Source organism: Pygocentrus nattereri, chromosome 4, assembly GCF_015220715.1.
Source record: "Pygocentrus nattereri isolate fPygNat1 chromosome 4, fPygNat1.pri, whole genome shotgun sequence".
In the NCBI taxonomy this organism is placed as follows: domain Eukaryota; kingdom Metazoa; phylum Chordata; class Actinopteri; order Characiformes; family Serrasalmidae; genus Pygocentrus; species Pygocentrus nattereri.
In genome coordinates, this window is record NC_051214.1 from 7,512,632 (window position 1) to 7,535,713 (window position 23,082).

The following is a 23,082-nucleotide window of genomic DNA, read 5'->3' on the forward strand; positions in this document are numbered from 1 at the left end:
GCAACAGAAATATCCCATCCATCCATCCATCCATCCATCCATCCATCCATCCATCCATCCATCCATCCATCCATCCATTATCTTCCGCTTCTCCGGGGTTTGGGTCATGGGGGCAGCATCCTAAGCAATGAGGCCCAGACCTCCCTTTCCCCAGCCACATCCACTAGCTCCTAGGGGGGATCCCGAGGCGCTCCCAGGCCATCTGGGCAATATAGTCACGCCAGCGTGTCCTGGGTCTTCCCCGGGGTCTCCTCCCGGTTGGACTTGCCTGTGACACCTCCCAAGGGAGGCGTCCAGGAGGCATCCTAACCAGATGCCCGAATCACCTCAGCTGGCTCCTCGCGACGTGGAGAAGCAACGGCTCTACTCCGAGTCCCTCCTCCCAGATGACCAAACTTCTCACCCTATCTCTAAGGTCCAGACACCCTGCGGAGGAGAAATAACCCTCTCTCCTCAATAAGACAGATTATATATAAGAGCTATGTCTCTGAGCATTTACAGTATACTTCTATAAAAGTGCTACAACATAGGCTCGCTTTATGAAAATCAACAAGCAACAAAGTGCCAATAAGCCATATATTAACACTCGAGCTGTTACACAGACACAGCTCTGTAGCAGAAGCTCTTTCAAATGACTTGTCAGGGAACCTGGAACCAGGAACACAACGGATGCCACAGCAAAAGCAAAGCACTACACTTCATCCTGTCCTTTTGTAAGTAGTTCCCTCTGGTGGTGGCTTAGTGCATGTCTGCTCTGTATTGTAATCAATACAGAAGACACACAACAATCTGAAGAATGATTTCACTGTGCAAAGAAGCCTTTTAGCATGCAAGCGTTTTTTTTATTTTCATGGTTCTAAATGTATAATTTAAAATGCCCCTATATATTCAACACTGATTATTCTGCACTGACCATAAATCAATGTTTTTTATCATAATTTGACACGAAAACAATGAGAACATTAAAGGAATTAAATTTGCCTGTATATTTTTACATTTTTACATTTTGAAACTGAAAGGCAGTAGAAAACATTTCACCCTGAAGTTTTATGACTTCTGAATAAGACCCAATACTGAATAAGACCCAATACTGACAAAGGCCAACATAACCCACTCTCACACACACATACACACACACACACACACACACACACACTCTTTTTAAAAAATAAAAAACACAGAAACACCAAATGAAATAGTCATACTCACAAACATCTACTATACAGGTGCACCTTCTGTGGGTTTAGCATTGTAGACTGTAGTCCATCTGTTGCTGACATCTGTCCATCTATCACTCACACTGACAGCTGCCGTTAACAATGGGGCAAAATATACATCCTATTAAGCTGCACTATGAGTGATACCATTGCCATGAAATACACAAAAGAAAGGATGCACATGTTGGCCAAGATAAAATGACTTTCTCTTGTGACTTAGGGGTTTCCTTGGTTTGAGTGACGTTACCTTCACAGTTACAGGGCTGAGTGTGAGCTTCCTCTTTGGCTAAGAACTCTTTCCAGGCTACAGTGCTTTCTGGGCTGGATGCAGCTACATGACACCACAGCAAAAAGGCTTCTTGGGTTGGCTGCTAGTGCTAAGCTACACTACAACTATGAGACTGCATGGGACAACATCAGAGCTGTGATACAATGCAGTTACAAGGCCTGTCAGGCCTGCCACTGCAGTGTTTTGGTGGGGATTGTATGGTAAGCAATTGTATGGTAATGCTTAAAGTGAACTATCCTGTTCTATATTGTTTTCCTGTGTTCCTGAAAGGACTTTGTTATTTTGAGTATACTGCTGTGTTCTGTATATTTGATTTCCTTAACTGAAAAAAAAAACATCTAAATAAACAAACACATTTAAAAGTCATGACCAAGACAAGAAATTATGAGCGAACTCAGAGTCCAAAGGATGAAGTTGTAGGGCTACAAGGACCTCCAAACAGAGGATTTCAGAGGTTCACTCTGAACAGAGTGTTATGAGGAACAAAGAAAAACCAGCAAGATGGCCAAAGAAAGAGACCAAAGAAACCCACAAATGTATTTTCTCCATTAAAAAATACTATAAACAAAAGTATTATGCTAGTTTACTATCATTTCAATGAATTAGGGTCTTTTTCTTTGTTTCTTCATAATAAGCTGAATAACTGACTGGCAGGGTCGCCTACAGAGCAGCGCTAGTAGCTGTTACTGAAGCAATGCTCTTCTTTATTTGAGGGTCCCATTTCATAGGGGAAGATTTCAACCACTACCACTTGTAGCTCAGCTCCAAGAGGCAAGATGAGGGGCAGGGGTAATAACACAAAATGAGTTTAGGTTCTTGTCATTACCCAGATTTAGGCGTTTGCAGAGGCAGCCAGGTTTATTTTATTAAAATCTTCTATTGCTTCATGGACTCCACAAAGCCATATATTAACAATGTTTCCAAGGCATTTGAATGAAAATCAATCCCAAAACATCACATATTCTTCTCTGTACTTAACAGCAGGCACCTTCAATATTTCTAGCTTCCCTTTATGTCCCTAACTTGAGAGCTTGTTTTCAAACTACTCCTCAACCCAGTTTCACTCAAATTTCCAGCAGCATCAAGCAAGACGTATTGGTTTGTGATTAGATAAAAGAAAAGGCGTTCTTCTAGCATATCTTTCAAAGTTTTGTTGGCTTTGTGGTCGCAGATATTTGTAGTTTTGGGGACTTTTTGACACCAAACCACTACTGCAATGGTGAACCTGGGAGAAACTGTTGTCTCTTTACCCAGCCTATTGTGTGTTTTGGGGTAATATATACTCACCAGTCACTTTATTTGATACACAAACAGCTAATCAGCCAATCATATGGCCACTCAGTGCATTTAGGCATGTAGAGGTGGTCAAGACAACTTGCTGAAGTGCAGATCGAGCATCAGAATGGGGAAGAAAGGGGATTTAAGGGACTTTCAACATGGCGTGGTTGTTGCTGCCAGACGGGCTGGTCTGAGTATTTCAGAAACTGCTGATCTACTGGGATTTTCACACACAACCATCTCTAGGGTTTACAGAGAACGGTCTGAAAAAGAGGAAATATCCAGTGAGCCTTGTTGATGTGAGAGGTCAGAGGAGAATAGGCAGACTGGTTCCAGATAAGAGAAAGGCAACAGGAACTCAAATAACTAAACACAATCTCTGAGGAACGTTTCCAACACGTTGTTGAAAGTGTGCCATGAAGAATTAAGACAGTTCTGAAGGCAAAGGGGGTCCAACCTTTTACTAGTACCTAATGAAGTGGCTGGTAAGTGTAGACATGTGTGTACTTCCCCAGTGACAGTGCAGGACCTTGTTTTCTGAGAGTGAGGATTATTATTACAGTATTTTACATTATTATTACTATTATTACAGGACAAATTTAATACGTGTACAAAATGCAAGGTACATTAAAGCAAGGTAGGCCATTGCAGCTCTGGTAGCTGTATACTATATCTGGTGTGTAGCAGATGCAGAGCCGTCATGTTTCCTGCAAGCATTTGTTTCTCATGGCCCAGGGGCCACAAAGGCACTGTGACATCAGCTATTTTTGTGGTTTTCGGCATGTGGGTTGCGGCATGTGTTGTGTGGTCAAGGTGGGGTCCTAACTCTGAACTTTTACAACCCTGTGTTGTAACTTCCTGAAAGCATAATTTTTGTTGCTTTGTGTAAACTACTGCACTCTTTATATTAAATTGTCTTAACCAGAATAATTTTAGTTTTAATGCTATTTTTGCTACATTTTCTGTGTGGGAGTAATATAAATGTGTGTGAACATCCCCCGAGACAGTTTAAGCCCTTTTTTCAGAGAGTACGGATTATTATTATGGGCCAAAAATGAAACATATCTGTACAAAATGCAATATAAACTAATGTGGTGTAAATCACTGCAGCTACGACAGCTGTATACTGCATCTTGTGTGTAGCAGATGCAGAGTTATCAAGTTTCCCACATGTATTTGTTTGGTGCTCCTCCCCTGATCATGGTCAGCTGGTGTTTGTTTAGAGAGAAGCATGAAAAGTGTTTAAGGACACACAGTGAGAAGCGCTCTAAAGAAGACTGAAATAAGTGAAACTTCAAAGAGACGTTTATTTCATGTGTCACGTATGTATAAATAATAACGCATTCTGGGTCACTCACGCTAGAGTTTGTGTCTGTGAGGCCTTTTCAGGTTTCCAGCCAGTGTAGCCCAGCGCCCCCCCTCTGCAGCAGCCACACTTAATACTATTATAGCTACTTCACCTTAGAGATGTAGACCACACAGATGATGCATGGCCATGAGATCACACCTCATTATCATAAAAGGGCCAGAGAGAACAACCAATCAGACCACAGAGGAGAGATAACAGATAAAAAAAGAACAAGATGCAGAAAAGCACATGAGCTTAATGTGGTTTTAGTTCTCACACTTTTAACCATCAAAATGTAAGAACTGCTTAAACACAGTTTTGAGACTCAAGATTGTAAATTATGAGTACAAATTAGTAACACATTGCTGAGAAATGGCGACATACCTATACAAAAAGTTTATACATATATATAAATATATAAAATGCACTTCAAAATTCCAAAGCAGGTGTAAAAGCTGACTGAGCAATGTGTATCATGAAGTGTGATCTTAAGGAACTTAAGGAACGGTAAGCTTACATTTAGGGAACTTCATGAAAGCAGAGGAGCTACCAGGTGAACATAATTTGATTTGGTTTTATGAAATTCCTGCAGGACGGAGACAATGAAGGAAAAAGTGGTCAGTGACAGTTCAATGTACTCAAACATGTAAGCAAATAAGCTGAGACATCAAATGAGAACAATGTGGCAGAAAGATGGAGTGGAGAAAAGTGCAGCGTATGACTTCTCTTTATTTGTCTGTTTCTCATGTCCACTTGTGTGAGCTGTGAAATGCTGCACCACAAAAGAGGAAACAGTCAGTGTTCTCACGGCTCAGAGACCAACACGTCACTCTGTGTGGTTTGTGATTCTGGAGAAGCTGCTGATAAAATCTCTAAACGTCAGAAGAGTTCCGGTCTAGCTGATTTAAACACAGCTCCTGTGAGCTGCACGGACATTAGAGTGGGTTAGACACCAGTGAAGAGCTGCTGAGAGAGCTGTGGACTCAGTGTGGTATACAGGGCTAGTGTAGTGCTGGGTGTGGAGTGGTCAGTGTGCTGTGGACTCAGTGTGGTATACAGGGCTAGTGTAGTGCTGGGTGAGGAGCGGTCAGTGTGCTGTGGACTCAGTGTGGTATACAGGGCTAGTGTAGTGCTGGGTGTGGAGCGGTCAATGTGCTGTGTACTCAATGTGGTATACAGGGCTAGTGTAGTGCTGGGTGTGGAGCGGTCAATGTGCTGTGGACTCAGTGTGGTATACAGGGCTAGTGTAGTGCTGGGTGTGGAGCGGTCAATGTGCTGTGGACTCAGTGTGGTATACAGGGCTAGTGTAGTGCTGGGTGTGGAGCGGTCAGTGTGCTGTGTACTCAATGTGGTATACAGGGCTAGTGTAGTGCTGGGTGTGGAGCGGTCAATGTGCTGTGGACTCAGTGTGGTATACAGGGCTAGTGTAGTGCTGGGTGTGGAGCGGTCAGTGTGCTGTGAACTCAGTGTTGTTTTACTAGTGAGGATGTTGCTGACTTTCTATCTTCTCTTCATTGGGCTTCATGTCTCTGAAGGTGAGTGACTTTTTTATCATTACTGAGTTACTGACATCATGCTAATTTAATTTATGAGCTGGTCAAAAATTGTGATTAGCATGAGTTGCATTTTGACATTAAACGTAAAATATTCAGACAGAATTTCATGTACATATAAGTTATAAGTATGCACATATATGTTGCTCTGGAAAACGAACAAAATAACAAAAACACTTCATTGTAATAAAAGTCAAAGGAATATTGTTTTGTTTTTGCATGTCACTTCAAACCACTTCTTCTGGTCCATTTATTCTGAATTTTGACATGATATGAAGGACAGTAATGATATGCTTTACATGCATCTTTTTCTGTATTGTTTTCTTTGTTTATAAAGGAGATTTGAGGGTTTTTAAGTGATTATCTGAAACTGTGGGTTGAAATTACATTCTTAAAATAAAAACTGTGATCATGATTTCATAAAAAGAGTTTAGAATTAATTTGATCTTTCTGATGTGTGTTTCTGCAGGCTGTGCTCTGGTGGGAAACGGTGGACCACAATTGCCTATCACAGCTCAGACAGGAGGGTCAGTACTGCTGCCCTGCTACTGCACTGACCTAAACACTAAGCCTGAGGCTTTGATCTGGAGAAAAGCCAACAGAAACACAAGTAAATGGGAAGATATGTCCCTTAAGGGTGATCAGTACAGAGACAGAGTTCAGCTGGTTAATGGTCACTCTCCAGGAAATCTTTCTCTACTCATATCACACCTGACTGAAGAGGATGGAGGAGATTACTACTGTGCTGTTAATGGTTCATATATATTCATCAAACTGACTTTAAAAGGTAAAACACTCTCAGTTTATATTCTAACTGTATTTCAAAACTTCATTAATATTAATGAATGTAACAGTATAGAGAACCGACTCTATGAGTTTTCTAAGCACTGCCCCCCTCATCACTGCTCACCTCCAGTCGTGTGTAAAAGTTTGTGCACCCTGGTCAAACGACATGCATCATTGATTTTTTAAAGTGAAAATAATTTACACATCCTCTACAGAACACACGTCTGCACATTTTAATGCACAGTTACTGACTATTTGATAAGTTTAACATCTTGGGGGAAACTTTCTCTGTGCAACGGTTCCAGCATATTTTACATTTTTGTTAGATGTTATATATTAAATTAAAATTCACAGAACTTGTCATATTTAAGTGTGAGGATGTGTTCACTCATTTTCACTTTGAAATTATTTCATTTTTATGTATTTTCTCAATCCTAGGTTGAAAGCTCACACTTGTGTTTTGGGGTTTGTGTGTGTTTATGTGTGTTTCAGTAAATGTCCAATTATTTCCCATTTCTCAAACATTCAAAAGCCAGTAAACACATAATAAACAAACAATTTATTTTTCAGTTGAACACACTTGTGATGCTTTTGGAGAAATCAGTAAAGTTACCATTAAGAAACTATATGTAACACAAAGAGATGATATATATGATTTATCACATGGTATTATTGAGTGCTGTATTTGCAGATAATTATTGAAAATCGCTATCATCAATTATATTATTAATATTAATAAATGCCGAAAATTATATATTATTTTAAAAATAATAATGTGCTCAGGAATCCTTAAAATAAAATTTTCCAAACTTGGATATTAATCATGTTATTATTCCTTCAGCTGGGTGGTTAATTTACATTTACAAATACTTGAGGTGTGAGTCCAAGAGGGTTACAGCATATTTTACATTTTTGTTAGATGTTATATATTAAACTAAAAATGACATAGGCCACATAACTGAAGCGCATGTCTTTGCACTACTATTTTTAAGTGTATTATATTGACTTCATTTTTATTTTAGTGTTTTGTTTTTAACATTAGGATTTGGGAAGGTACAAATACATACTTTACCCTGAAATGGAACACATGCATGATTTCTCCTGTTTCTCAGACTCTCACTGTGGAGCAGGATTCTGTAACGTATGAACAGAATCGCAGACGCTCGCAGGTAAAAGGGGAAGAGATTTATTACCGGAGGTAATCAGGAGAATCCCCAGAGGGAGAAAACATATATCCGAGTCCAATCCAAAGTCGTGACACAATTCAGTCCAGGCAGGCAGAGGTACACAAGGGCAAAACAATACACAAAACCGGGTCAGGAGTAGCGAGAAGTCGATACACAGGAAATATACTATAGTTATACCGCTCAGTAATTGCATGGAACAATACCTCGCAAAGAGTCCAAGTAAAGTCCCAGCTTATAAAGAGAGAAACAGGTGCACAACATTAGAATTCCGGCGACTGTGATCGCTGACAGGTGTGGGGGAAGATCACGTGATCCTCCCTAGCATTCTGGGAAGTGGAGTCCGACTTCCCCGTTGACTGCGTGACAGTACCCCCCCCCAAAGAGTCCTGACGGACCTGACCACGGGGACGACCAGGACGACCACACCGACCACCACCAGGAACCAGGCCGGAGTCGCCAGAATGCCGGAACGACTGCGATCCTCGCATCCCAGACCCCAGACGGGCTGGCTGGGAGCAGGAGAGTCCCTTGCGTGGGCGGCCTCGTGGACGTGGGGCCGGTCTCTCCGGGTGCCGACTGTGAAAGTCCCGGATGAGACCCAGATCCAGCACATCTTTAGCCGGTACCCAAGACCTTTCCTCTGGACCATAGCCTTCCCAGTCCACGAGGTACTGCAATAGTCCACCACGCCTGCGGGAATCTAGCAGTCTCCGGACAGCGTATACCGGCGTTCCTTCCATCCAGTCTGGTGGCGGTGGCGTAGTATCTGGTGTCGCCTCGTCCAATGGTCCTGTAACCACAGGTTTGAGTAGAGAAACATGGAAAGAATTAGATGAACGAAACCTTGGGGGTAAGTCTAGCTTATAAGTAACGTCATTGATTCTCCTCAAGATTTTGAAAGGTCCAGTGTATTTGGGAGATAATTTTTTACAAGTCCCCTCCGGACGTCTGAAGTTCTTGGTGGATAACCACACTCGATCTCCTGGATTGTAGGTGGGTGTTGGACCCCTGTGTTTATCCGACTGTACCTTTTGACGACGAATAGCCTCTTCTATTCTGCAGTGTGTTTGTTCCCATACCTGCTCACTCCTTTTCATCCATTCATCTACCGCCGGAACATCGGTTCGGACCCCTGTCCAGGGTGCAACAGGTGGCTGGTAGCCTAGGATACACTGAAAAGGGGTTATACCGGTCGTAGAGCTAATGAGGGAGTTTTGTGCTATTTCTGCCCAGATTAAATAGCGTGACCAGTCTCTGGGATTTTCATGGCAGAAGAGCCGCAAGAACTTCCCTAGTTCCTGATTAGCTCTTTCACATTGTCCATTCGATTCGGGATGGTAACCTGAAGACAGACTGATTGAGACCCCCAAATGTTCAAAAAACGCTGCCCATACCTGAGACGTGAATTGGGGTCCTCTGTCGGAGATGATATCTTCCGGAATTCCATACGCCCGGAAGACCACTTGAAATAGGGCTTCTGCTGTCTGAAAGGCACTGGGAAGGGCTTTGAATGTCACAAACCTGACTCCCTTCGAGAATCTGTCAATTATCGTCATTATGGTAGTGAATGTCTGTGAGACTGGCAAGTCTGTTACGAAATCGACAGCGATGTGTGACCATGGCCGGTTGGGAACTGGTAGGGGTAGAAGTCGCCCCGCTGGCAGTACTTTAGGTGTCTTGCATTGGGCACAAATAGAACATGAGGCTACAAAATTATGTACATCTTTGATCATGTCCTCCCACCAATATCTATTAATAAGGAGTTGTTGGGTGCGTGTTTCACCTGGGTGCCCTGATGTTAACGACGAGTGTGCCCAGGTGATAAGTGCAGTTCTGAAGGCAGGGGGTACATACAACTTCTCTGGTGGACACTGTTCAGGTATGCGAATGCTGGGGAGAGCTTTCTCAATCTCCTCGTCTATTCTCCAACGAATGGAGGATATCTTTACCTCGGGGGGAAGAATTGGGTGAGGATCCTCGTCTTGCTCATGGTTGATTTGGGTGTGAAATTTCCGGGACAATGCATCTGCCTTGGTGTTGCGACTTCCGGGTCTGTAGGTGATACTAAATTGAAAGCGAGAGAAAAACAAAGACCACCTGGCCTGTCTGGCATTGAGCCTCTTAGCTGTCCGGAGATATTCTAAATTCTTATGATCCGTAAGTACAGTGAACGGATGATTGGCGCCCTCCAGCCAATGTCGCCATTCCTCAAGAGCTAATTTGATAGCCAACAATTCTCTATCTCCTATTCCATAATTTCTTTCCGTCTGTGATAGTTTATGCGAAAAAAATGCTATGGGGTGTAGTTTAATGGGAGACCCGGTCCGTTGCGACAGAACTGCTCCCACCCCGGTTTCAGACGCATCTACTTCTACTACAAAAGGCAGCTTAGGATCAGGATGAGCCAGTATCGGGGCTTGGGTGAAAGCTTTCTTCAAGTCTTGGAAGGCTCTTTCTGCTTGAGCATTCCAATTGAGTCTCTTAGGGTTCCCTTTCAGTAATGAAGTCAATGGAGCCGCAATACCACTGAAATTTCTAACGAAGCGACGATAGAAATTAGCAAAACCCAAAAACTTCTGCAACTCTTTTACGGATGTTGGTTGTGGCCAATCTAGTACTGCCTCTACCTTATGATCGTCCATAACTATCCCCTGTTGACTAATGATATACCCCAAAAAGACAACTGAGCGCAAATGAAATTCACATTTTTCACCTTTTAGATATAAGTTATTCTGTAGTAGTCTCATAAGCACCTCTCTAACGTGATGGATATGTTTGTCAAAGGAAGGTGAATACACCAGGATGTCATCAAGATACGCGATTACAAATTTTCCCAACATGTCTCACAGTACATCATTAATGAACGCCTGGAACACAGAGGGGGCGACAGAGAGCCCGAAAGGCATAACTAAATATTCATAATGCCCCCTGGTGGTCAAAAATGCGGTTTTCCATTCATCTCCTTCCTTAATCCGAATTAAGTTATACGCGCTGCGGAGATCTAATTTGGTGAAGTATTGGGCCCCTTGCAGTTGTTCCAGTGCTACCGGGACCAGGGGTAAAGGATATGGATATGCCTTGGAAATTTGATTAAGAGCCCTGTAATCAATACACGGTCTAAGCCCTCCATCCTTCTTCTTTATAAAAAAGAAACTAGAGGCTATGGGAGAGGTGGAAGGGCGAATAAAGCCCTGATCTAAGGCTTCATTAATATAACTGTCCAGGGCCTTCTGTTCCTCTTGTGTTAGGGGATATACTCTGGCTTTGGGCAGTATGGGTTCTGAAATCAAGTCTATAGCACAATCATAGGGTCTGTGGGCTGGTAATTTAGTGGCATTCTTCTTACTAAACACCTCCTTTAAATCTAGATATTCTTGTGGGATTTTGAAGGGAGACTCAGTGTCTGGGCTTTCAATAGTGGTTGATCTAATGGCGATAGATGAATTCTTAAGACAATTTTTGAAACAGTAATCCGACCATTGTGTAACAGTACGATCAGTCCAAGAAATGGTCGGGTTATGCCTTTCTAACCACGGAAGCCCAAGGATCACGTCAAAGTCAGTTTGATCTAGGATTAGGAAAGACAACTTCTCAGAATGCAAAGCACTAGCGTGTGTTTCAATAGGGATGGTGACATGGGTGATTGGCTGAAATCCCACAGGATCTCCATCTAATGCAGTAACTTCTAATGAATTCCGGAGGTTCTTGACAGGGATGCGTAGCTTCTCCACTATCTGAGCATGTATGAAGTTCCCCTCGGCTCCAGAGTCGATTAGTGCTGAAACGACAACAACCTTGGGGTGAAGGCACAACCTAACAGGTAGCAGTACAGATTTAGAAACCAGCCCCTTCGTGGGAATACTCACCACGTTAGCACGCGGAGTGAACTCCACGTGCTTTCCTGGGGTTGGTGCCTTATTTTGAGAGGTTCTCTTGCGACAGTCTCTGATGCGGTGACCAGGTTGTCCACAAAAAAAACACAACTGCTGGGAAAAACGGTGTTGCCTCTCTTCCTCTGACAACCGGGATGATTCACATACCATGGGTTCCGGAATCTCAACGTCCCTTGGAACCCTAACAGGATGTGATATGTTTCGTGGGCCTCGTGCGCTTCCCTTCTTCCTTCTGGAGTTCATTAAATGATCTAGCTTGATGGCCAGTGATATCAGTTGATCTAAACTCAATCCTTCATCCTTACTGGCAAGCTCATTGAGGACTTCTGGGTTCAGTCCGTGTCTAAACATCACTAGAAGGGCCGTCTCATTCCAACCGCTACTGGCTGCGAGTGTTCTGAATTCCAGCGCGTATTCCACTACCGAGCGTGGGCCCTGACGTAGTTGGGTTAACAGTTCTCCGCTTACTTTTCCCTCATAGGGGTGATCAAAAACTAGTTTAAACTCCTTCAAAAAATGCTCATACGTCCATCCATTGAAGGCAGGCCAGCTAGCTGTAGCCCATTCTAATGCCTTTTCTGATAATCGGGACACCACGAAAGAAATTTTAGCTTGGTCTGACCCTACTGGCGAATTGTCAAAGAAAACTGAGCATTGCAACAAAAAACCTCTGCATAGATCAGGATTGCCTGTGAATTTATCGGGTTTACTAACCGGAAACGTTGTTAGGGTCGGCGTTGTCACTGGGTTAACGGGAGCCGTCCTGAGTGTCGAATCTGTCGGCTGCATTCCCCGAAGCTGGCTGGTCATTTCCTTGATGCTGTCTACAAGCTGTACCAACTGAGCTTGCTGTACTGCTTGTTGGTTAGTTAGGGACTCCAGTGAACTCGTTACTCCTGAGAGAACCTGCTGATGTTGTCCCAGAAGTTGACCCTGTTCCGTAAGTGCCCTTCGAAAAACATCCCCTTCCGCCGTCTGCATGGTAGGCGAGGTATTCTGTAACGTATGAACAGAATCGCAGACGCTCGCAGGTAAAAGGGGAAGAGATTTATTACCGGAGGTAATCAGGAGAATCCCCAGAGGGAGAAAACATATATCCGAGTCCAATCCAAAGTCGTGACACAATTCAGTCCAGGCAGGCAGAGGTACACAAGGGCAAAACAATACACAAAACCGGGTCAGGAGTAGCGAGAAGTCGATACACAGGAATTATAGTTATACCGCTCAGTAATTGCATGGAACAATACCTCGCAAAGAGTCCAAGTAAAGTCCCAGCTTATAAAGAGAGAAACAGGTGCACAACATTAGAATTCCGGCGACTGTGATCGCTGACAGGTGTGGGGGAAGATCACGTGATCCTCCCTAGCATTCTGGGAAGTGGAGTCCGACTTCCCCGTTGACTGCGTGACAGATTCACAAGTGGTAGATGTGCACACTGCAAGGAACTGTAGCTGCGTCTTTGTGGGTTTTAACAAACTGTTAAAAGATGCACCACAAAAAAGGAAGCAGCACGTTTTCTCATGAGCAAGAACAAACATACTGTAACAGGCACTGTGGACTATGTAAGGGATACCGTTGGAACCACTTCTGTACATATGAGGGCACATTTACATCGTTTGTACCTTCAGGAACAAAAAAATGTACCAGCACAGAACCTTTTACTTACAGTCTGCACACAACAAAGAAACCCTCTATATTCATTGCGGTATTTTTTGATATCATATGAGAAAATATAAGCAACCTACATTGAAAATCAAAGCCACAAACAAGTAAACAGCTACTTTTCTCACAGCCCAGGGGCCAAGAAGGCACTGTGCTGTCAGCTGGGTTTTTGGTAGTCATGGTTTTGTCAGTTATTTTGAGCACAGAGCTTCTTTGGTAATAGGACGGGGGGTCAAGTAAAGAGGTCTGCAGTGTTTATGTGTCTGTACGATTACAGATAGTGTCACATGAAACTACTAAGACTTAAATATGTCAAGGCAAATATTGCATGAGGATTTCATGTGTAGTGTTTTCATGTAAAACCACGTCCTCGATTTAAAGTAGAATTGTGAAATGATGCAACACATATGAGGAAACAATTAGTTTTCTAATGGTGTAAAGACTCAAGAGGCAGCTGGGTTTATGGCTTGATGGTTGTGGAGGAGTCAGCAAAATTTCTTAAAACCTAGCAGTGTGATGACAGCTGGGTTTTTGCTGAGTAACTTGGGTGAAGTTGTTGTCACACTTCATGTCACTAAAGTTAAGCTTGGAATTCATGTGAAAATGTAACTGTATACAAATTGACTGGGACAATTATAACTGACTATATGACACCATTAAGGAAAGTGCCTTTGGTCAGTTTGCATTGTTTTTCTGTGTATCACATGACTGGAATTCACTTCTGATGGCAGCCCATGCCCAGCGTCAGCTAGAGAGGAATAAATCCTCCCCTGTTTGTGCTGTGGAACACTGGAACTGCACTCTCTGGAGTGATACAGCACCATGCAATACCTTTGGGATGAGTTAAAGTGGTGTCTGTGATCCAACATCAGTACCTGACTGCACTAATGCTCTTTTGGATGAATGTAATCAGATCCTTAGAGCAATGTTCCAACATCTAAGCCTTCCCAGAATAGCAGACTGTTACTTCAGTAAAGAAGAAACAAACTCTTAATTATATCTTCAATTTCAGACATAATGTTGAGCAGGTGTCTACAAACCTTTGGACATATAAGGTCCAGATGTACATACAAGTGTATGTGCAGCACAATGTGTGCCTTGTTACTGCAATATGTACCCACAACATGCTGGAATTTAATATTTGTTTACTGAAGATGTAACTTATCACTCAAATATTGAATGTCTGAGTAAAATATGTGACATTATTTTGCTGGATTGATATAAGAAACAGCTATAAACCACCAACTGGCCTGCACAGAAACTTAGAAATAACCGTATAAAATGACCTAATAGGCTGACCCAGGGTGTGTGTAGAAAAATAAGCCAGAACAAGCAGGTAATCAGAGTCCAATGCTCCAAAAGCATTCAAAGAAAAGAAGTCATTTGACTTCAGAGGCAGACAAAGTTGTGTATCATTGGCAGAACAGTGATAAGCAGTACTGTAATTCTGGGTTTCCAAAAGGGAGCATGCATATATATATATATACATATCCATCCATCCATCCATTTTCTAAGCCACTTCTCTGTCAGTGTTGCGGGATACATATATATATAATATATTCTGTATTGTTTTCTTTGTTTATAAAGGAGATTTGCAGGTTTTCTAAGTGATTATCTGGAACTGTGTGTTGAAATTACATTATTAAAATAAAAACTGATCATGATTTCATGAAAAGAGTTTAGAATTAATTTGATCTTTCTGATGTGTGTTTCTGCAGGCTGTGCTCTGGTGGGAAACGGTGGACCATTATTGTCTATCACAGCCCAGACAGGAGGGTCAGTACTGCTGCCCTGCAACTGCATTGACCTGCACGCTAAGCCTGAGGCATTGATCTGGAGAAAAGCCAACAGAAACACAAATAAATGGGAAGATATGTCCCTTAAGGGAGATCAGTACAGAGACAGAGTTCAGCTGTTTAATGGTCACTCTCCAGAAAATCTCTCTCTACTCATATCACACCTGACTGAAGAGGATGGAGGAGATTACCAGTGTGCTGTTAATGATTCACATATATTCATCAGACTGACTTTAAAAGGTAAAACACTCTCAGTTTATATTCTAACTGCATTTCAAAACTTCATTAATATTAATGAATGTAACAGTATAGAGAACCGACTCTATGAGTTTTCTAAGCACTGCCCCCCTCATCACTGCTCACCTCCAGTCGTGTGTAAAAGTTTGTGCACCCTGGTCAAACGACATGCATCATTGATTTTTTAAAGTGAAAATAATTTACACGTCCTCTACAGAACACACGTCTGCACATTTTAATGCACAGTTACTGACTATTTGCTAAGTTTAACATCTTGGGGGAAACTTTCTCTGTGAAACGGTTCCAGCATATTTTACATTTTGTTAGATGTTATATATTAAATTAAAATTCACAGAACTTGTCATATTTAAGTGTGAGGATGTGTTTTCACTCATTTTCTCTTTGAAATTACTTCATTTTTATGTATTTTCTCAATCCTAGGTTGAAAGCTCACACTTGTGTTTTGGTGTTTGTGTGTGTTTATGTGTGTTTCAGTAAATGTCCAATTATTTCCCATTTCTCAAACATTCAAAAGCCAGTAAACACATAATAAACAAACAATTTATTTTTCAGTTGAACGCACTTGTGATGCTTTTGGAGAAATCAGTAAAGTTACCATTAAGAAACTATATGTAACACATAGAGATGATACATATGATTTATCACATGGTATTATTGAGTGTTATATTTGCAGATAATTATTGAAAATCACTATCATCAATTATATTCTTAATATTAATAAATGCAGAAAATTATATATTATTTTAAAAATAATAATGCGCTCAGGAATCCTTCAAATAAAATTTTCCAAACTTGGATATTAATCATATTATTATTCCTTCAGCTGGGTGGTTAATTTACATTTACAAATTCTTGAGGTGTGTGTCTGAGAGGGGCTTATATTTTTAAATAAATAATTACTTATACTACAGATCAGTCATAACATTAAATCCACCTCTTGTTTTTACTCTCTTTTCCACTGTATCAGCTCCACTTACCATCTAGAAGCTCTTTGTAGTTCTAATTACAGACTGTAGTTCATCTTTACTGTGAATACTTTTTTAGCCCTTTTTTATTATTAATATACTCACCAAAACACACAGCGCTGAAATATTACAGTGAACTGCCTGCTGATGTTCTGCTCCTTCACTGACTATCTAATTCTTCTCTCTCTACAGAGGGTCCACCTACAAATACACCAACTAGGACAGTGGTCAGTGTGCAGACCAGACCGGCCACTTCAACCACACATTCCTCTCAAAAGCCTGATGGTAAGTACAGCAAACTGACTGCAGCTGAACTGAACATTTGACTGCTTTCTTATTTTTTGTATGGAGTTTTTTAAATTCTGCACGTTTACTTCTTATTTTGTGGAACTGAACATGAAATGTGACCTGAGCAAAAGTTATGACAGATTTTGTATTTAATATTTTATTTCTTTTCAATATGTTCAATAAGTTTAACATCTTGTGGGAAACTTTCCCTGAGCAGCAGTTCCAGCATATTTTACATTTTTGTTAGATGTTATATACTAAATTAAAAATGACAGAGTGTGTCATATTTAAGTGTGTTCCCTGTACAGGATGGGTTCACTTATGTTCATGTTGAAATTATTTCATTTTGATGGATTTTGTCAGTCCTAGGTTGAAAGCTCACACTTGGTGTTTGTGTGCTTTCATGTGTATTCTGGTAAAAATTGTCCAAATGTTTCTTTGGCATGGGCCTGTCCCCAGCTGTGAAAGCCTGCAGGAAGGCGGCGCCTAAACTCAGAGTGGAGACAAAGCCCGTCAGGGAGAGGAAGGCAGCAAATGAGGGTAGGGGGGCAATGGTTGGGGGTGCACGAGTCCCGAGTCCCAAGTATCTGGGCACTGGTTCTGGTCCTGCAGTGAAAACATTCTAATTTGCTGAGTTTCCCTCTTTCGTGCTTCTTGTGGCCGTCATCGTCTCCTCTCTTGTGGCTGGTCGGGATTTGTGCATCATCCCCCACTCGCTAGCAGATCTCTCCCCTGTCATCCTCATTGGGGTTCGTCACGATTCGGTGTTCAGGCCCTGCCTTCCTTCCTCTCGTGGCCATTGTTGGGGCCTGGGGTACAGGTGCCTGCTACAGTTTCCCATTTCTAAAACATCAGTCCAAAACCAGCTTTGGCAAGTGGATGAAACTTTAGTAAACTGAGCAGAATATGTAAATGGCCTAATTTCAGAAATCTCTACCCACTGTCAGAGAAGTTCTCACCCATTTTTGTAGCTTTTCCAGTTGGTCCAGTTGGTCACTGTCCATGGTGCTGAACCTGCATCCTCCAGCTCAGCTTCAGCACCAATGTTGTGGACAATGATCTGAATGAGGCAGGTAGACACAATCTAGCTTCTCTCTGTGTCTCTGGAAAGAGCCGCTCACTGTGAGGTTCCACTGTGTGGAATAAATGCACATTGTTCATGCAAATTGTCATGTCAACTGACATAAAATGTAATTAGAGGAAGATGATGTCGTTGTTTTGTAGCTGTGTTGGTAGCTGTTTAAAAACACACTGATATACAAATCTAATGAATGTTGTCCAGATTGTGTCCAAATCTTTAAGAACATATGTAAATGCACTCAGGTGATTAAATAAATACTCACTATGTGAGAGAAAAGGACTAAAATGACCCACTTCTTGTTCCAGAACCTCCACCGTCTTTGCCCTACATCCCCTTCGCCTTGGTCACTGTGATCTTTCTCCACATTATAGTAGCTGTGGTTTATTACACCAAGAGAACCAAAGGTACAAACTACACAGTCAAGCTGTTGTAATCATAATAATTTCTTGTGTGTCTTAATTTATCAAGTATTTTATTTATCTCTGTCAGATCCTGCCAGAGTTACCTACAGCACTGCTGATGGAGTGGTCAGTCTGGATTAGTGTATTTTGGCAACACTGGCATGACGTCACCATACAGAAGACAAAACCTCTTAAAATCACGAGTGGAAGAATTACTCTGCTGGTGATGTTCATAAAGTGCCAAGATATGTATCTTATTTTTTTAAGCTGAACTGCTAATGATACAATTGTACTGTTGCACATTAAATGTGACATAATATTATGTATTATTATACATGTAATAGCATAATATTTTGACCTTTTATGTGGCCACGACCTGCCAGGAGGCCCAAGGTTTTATTACACACTTTTATAAGCCAACACAACCAGCTTTCATTGAAGTCCCTGTAGAGATTGAACAAAAGCCTTAGTATATAAAAAGGCTGAGATTTTGGGGTTAATATAACATTATTATTATTATTATTATTATTATTACTATTATTTCTGCTTCATGTATTCATATTTTTGCTGTGTAAAATGTCATGGCTCTGTACAAATTTCATTGTCTTAACTGGATAAATTTTACTTTTAATGATATCAAGAAAACATCAAAATTAAACCATGAAAAAACTGATATCATCACTGATATTTTATGCGATTCTACATTCATGTGAATTTATGTGTAACTATGAATGAACAAGGATTATAAAAATGTTTTCCTTATTATTTATTTAACAAAACCATGTGTGTCATTATTATAGCCCCCCTTGCATTTAATACTTTGTGTCACCTTTGTTTGCCAACATAACAGCACTGAATCTTGAGAGCCCACTCCTCAATACAGAAGCTCTCCAGTTCCTCCAGACTCCCAGAATGCTTTTTACAGTAGTGTTTAGGTCCAGGACAGGGATGATACACTTGAAATCTTTCATTTTGTGGTTATTCAACACTTTTTGTGTGGATATAGATGCTCGTTTTCATTACTGTTCTTCTGGGAAGACACCCAGATTAGGCTTTTTGCAGAGGCAGCTAAGTAGCTTTTAATTAATATCACCTTGCAGTTCATGCAGTTTGGTGATGTCATTCATATATAAATACACAGATTTCAATCCATACTTGTGTCTTTTTATGTTGCTGCTTTGAGAGTTTGCTGTAGAAAAACTGTCTTCTTTCTCATCTGATTCTAGAACTGAGTTGCATTCAAACACTTTGTGGTTAGATTAAACTGGCTTTCTTCCAGCGCTCCTTCCAAACTGTTTGTTGGCATTGTGGTGTCATTGCAGTGGAGTTCTGTAGACTTGTTGACCCCAAAACCCTACAATCATGATTCTTTGAGAAACTGCTGTCTCTCTGCCCAGTCTCAACCATACATGTGTGTACTGCCCCTATGACCATTCAGTTCTGTTGCTCTGAGAGTGGAGATCTTTCTTACAGGACAAAACTGATACATATGTTTCAATGCAGGCTGTAGCAGTTATGACAACTATATATACACCAATCAGGCACAACATTATGACCTCCTCCTTGTTTCTATGCTGATTGTCCACTTTATCAGCTCCACTGACTGTATAGCTGCACTTTGTAGTTCTACAGTTACAGTCTGTAGTCCATCTGTTTCTCTGATACTTTGTTAGTCCCCTTTTTACCCTGTTCTTTAGTGCTCAGGACCCCCATGGACCCTCACAGAGCCGGTACTATTTGGGTGGTGGATCATTCTCAGCACTGCAGTAACACTGATGTGGTGTTGGTGTGTTAGTTTGCGTTGTGCTGGTACGAGTGGATCAGACACAGCAGAGAGCCTGCCAGAAGGCAGGGCCTGAACATCAAATCGCGATGTACCCTGGCCTGGACAGAGGACCACCTTCATATGAGGCAGGTGGTCCTAATGTTTGGGCTCATTGGTGTGAATCACTCAGCTCATTGTACTGATGACACTGATTAGGGAATATACAGGGGAAGAAAGTTATCATCAAGAAAACTTTTAATTTTCCACTCAACGTTCCTTACACTAAAATGGTAGATAATTCCATTTGTGTTTTGTCAACAGCTCTGGATTTTTAAATGTTTGAAACTAAAGACATTGTCCAGACTTTAATATTTATTAGCTTGTTATTCTTTCAATGTTCATGAAACTAAATGGGCTCTAATCCGGCTGGACATGACCATGTTAGGTATTTATTACACATGTCTGTGCTGTTTAGCTTTCTTCTCCTTTTATAGTCACATGTCTAAAGATGAACATGTGTGTATTTAATAAACCCTGTTCTGCTCGTTCAAAATGATCTGCACAAAAAAAATAAAAGGTTGATGTTCGGTGTCTCAACACTGAGCTGTTTACTGACGTGCTCTTCCTGCACTGACTGTCAAACTCTTCTCTCTCTACAGAGGGTCCACCTACAACTACAACATCTACTGCAGTGGTCAGTGTGCAGACCAGACCAGCCACTTCAACCACACATTCATCTCAAAGGCCTAATAGTAAGTACTGCACACTGACTGCAGCTGAAAGCACATGAATATTCAGTTGTGTTGCTGTTATTCTACCCCCAGCCTCTTCTCTCCCTCTCTCTCTCTCTCTCTCTCCCTCTCTCTCTCTCTCTCTCTCTCTCTCTCTCTCTCTCTCTCTCTGTCTCTCTCTCTCCCTCTCTCTCTCTCTCTCTCTCACTCTCTCTCTCTCTCTCTCTTTCTCTCTCGTGATGTGTTTTGCGTCACAAGTCACCCCTTGTCTTGTTATAAGTCAGGAGTGCTTTAATGCAGCAGTTTACTCCACATATGGTTAGAAACTTACAAATACACCATTTCTATAAATAGCGGTCCGGTGAAGCATCTGTCAGTAATCCATTGTGGAGAAACAGTAAAAACAGAATCACCTTCACAGTTTTTGTTCAAGTAAAACTCAGTTTCTTTCCTCATAAACTCTGCATTATATTTTATTTCCACTACTATTTATTAATTCTAGGGCTTCTAAAATATTTACACAGTGTTTCAAGTCAAATATTTGATTAAATGAGTCAGTATTATCCACCAAAAATGCCTCATTAGTGCCTCCACCGCTTAGCCAGCTCTGAAGTGCGCTCCACTGAAAAGGCACTCTCTTTGCTGTTTCTGTGCTTGTGTCCTAGAAACGGTGCATTCGATGCTGGGCGCAGTGAAGAGATGCGCTCGCAGCTTACGAGTCTTTTCTCATCCCTCCGCTGGTCTGACATAGATTTCAAGTTTATATTATGGTGCATACGTCTTTACTGTGTGTGTTTTCTAAACAAGCCAGTGTTTATCTAATCATTTGTGGAAGGACTCTTTATTATAAGAGTAATCGTTATCGTAAGCAGCCGATAGTGAACACCCAGTGTACTAAAGCAGGGCTTTATTAGCTGGAATATTAGCCATATTGGCCCTGATTAAAACACTCATAGGCCTGGCTGCTGTGTCAGTCCGTCACATGCAGTTTCAGCAACCTGCATGTGTCCTACAGGTGAGAATATCAAGACAAATAAGTCCGCCTGATGCTTCTCTTATACTGTGTCACAGTAATAAGCCATCAAAACGTCCAGTTTCACAAGAATTGGCCTGCCTGTGTAAAATGATCAAATTGTAAGTTGCTCTGGATAAGAGCGTCAGCCAAATGCCATAAATGTAAATGTAATGTAAATGTAATTTTGTGTAGAGTTTCCAAAAGGGAGCATGCATATACATATATACATATCCATCCATCCGGACTGGGAGGGGCTATATATATATATATTCAGATAGATACATAGATATGTAGCGGGTAGAAGCTAAGAGGACTGGAGTAGTAGTAGGTAAACTATGGGGCACTAGGACCCCGCAGCCACAGCTCATACAACCACAGTAAGACCCAGCAGCACTACAGCCATCTGAGGGACAGTAGGACCCAGTGACGTGGAAGCTCTTCAGAACTAATTTCACTGCTTCTTTTTTAAGCTGTCCTGTGACTCACCTGAGTTGGTAGCTCATGGCCTTTCTGTGCATGGGGTAAACGTGTTCCCCTGTCATGTGAGACTGGTGTGCCTGCATAAAAAGGGAAAACATCCTGTCTCAGAAAGGTTGCAGTTGTCCTTTGAGGTCAAAGAGTTTGAAGCTTGAGTGTTTAGCAAGTGAGAGGCCAGTAAAGGCCTCAGATGACCAGTGCTGTTCCGTTTTAAACACTGATGACTCCAACCAGTTTAATCAAAACTTCACAATGGTTCATTGTGCTCCTGGGATGCTGGGAGGGTATCCAGGTGGTAAACAGCTGCTGCTGCTATAGGGGCAGTAAAACTACACAGGAGTGTGAACATAGCTAAGCTCTAGCCATTGTTTGTGTTTTTTTTTTCTGTGTACTCATTTACTGTATACAGTCGAACCTTTAAACCACTGTCATGTACAAAATATATGTACAACTTACTTTGAAGATGAAAAGAACAGCAGTGGCCTGAAAAAGTCGTTTAGAATTTTTCAGCCTCAGCAGAGTTACTTTCTATGAGCTTTGAAATGGTGGACCATAAATGAGATCATGTTCTGAGTTCATTTTCTCATGGCCCAGGGGCCACAAAGGCACTGACATCAGCTGTTTTTGTGGTTTTCTGAGTTATTTTGAACATAGGTCTCCTTCACTAATTGGACTTCAAGTTGGGTTCAAGTAAAGAGCTCAAGAGTGTTTATATGTATCTAGTAGGCTTTTTCACAGATTGCTGCCAGTGTCCCCTACAACTGCAACTCCAGATAGGCACATTTGGGCCTAATCTCTGCCACTTTCGGCACTTATTGCTCAGTTATGGCACTGACAAGTGTTGTGTGGACCAAATGTGGGCAAAATATCATGAGCCTAGGCTAGACTTGTGTTTTGACAAATATTGTGTGGGCCAGACGTGGGCCAGATGCCATGAGCCAGGCTAGACTTTGGTTATGGCATGTGTTATATAGGCTGAACATGGGCCAGATGTCATGAGCTGGGCTTGACTTGGGTTGCGGCATGTGTTGTGTGGGCAAGGTGGGGTCCTATTGATCACTTTTAGAGTACTTCATGATTTAGCGCTAACTC

The 23,082-nt window shown here is 41.6% G+C and overlaps 1 protein-coding gene across 1 annotated transcript in view; it reads left to right on the plus strand.

Annotated features, from left to right (window-relative positions):
- LOC108415298 overlaps positions 1 to 23,082 on the plus strand; it is a 66,097-nt gene that overhangs the window by 35,478 nt on the left and 7,537 nt on the right. Inside the window, exon 5 of the mRNA XM_037537836.1 lies at positions 20,427 to 20,519. Coding sequence (XP_037393733.1) covers positions 20,427 to 20,519 — 93 coding nt within the window. The remainder of the gene's footprint in view (positions 1 to 20,426; positions 20,520 to 23,082) is intronic.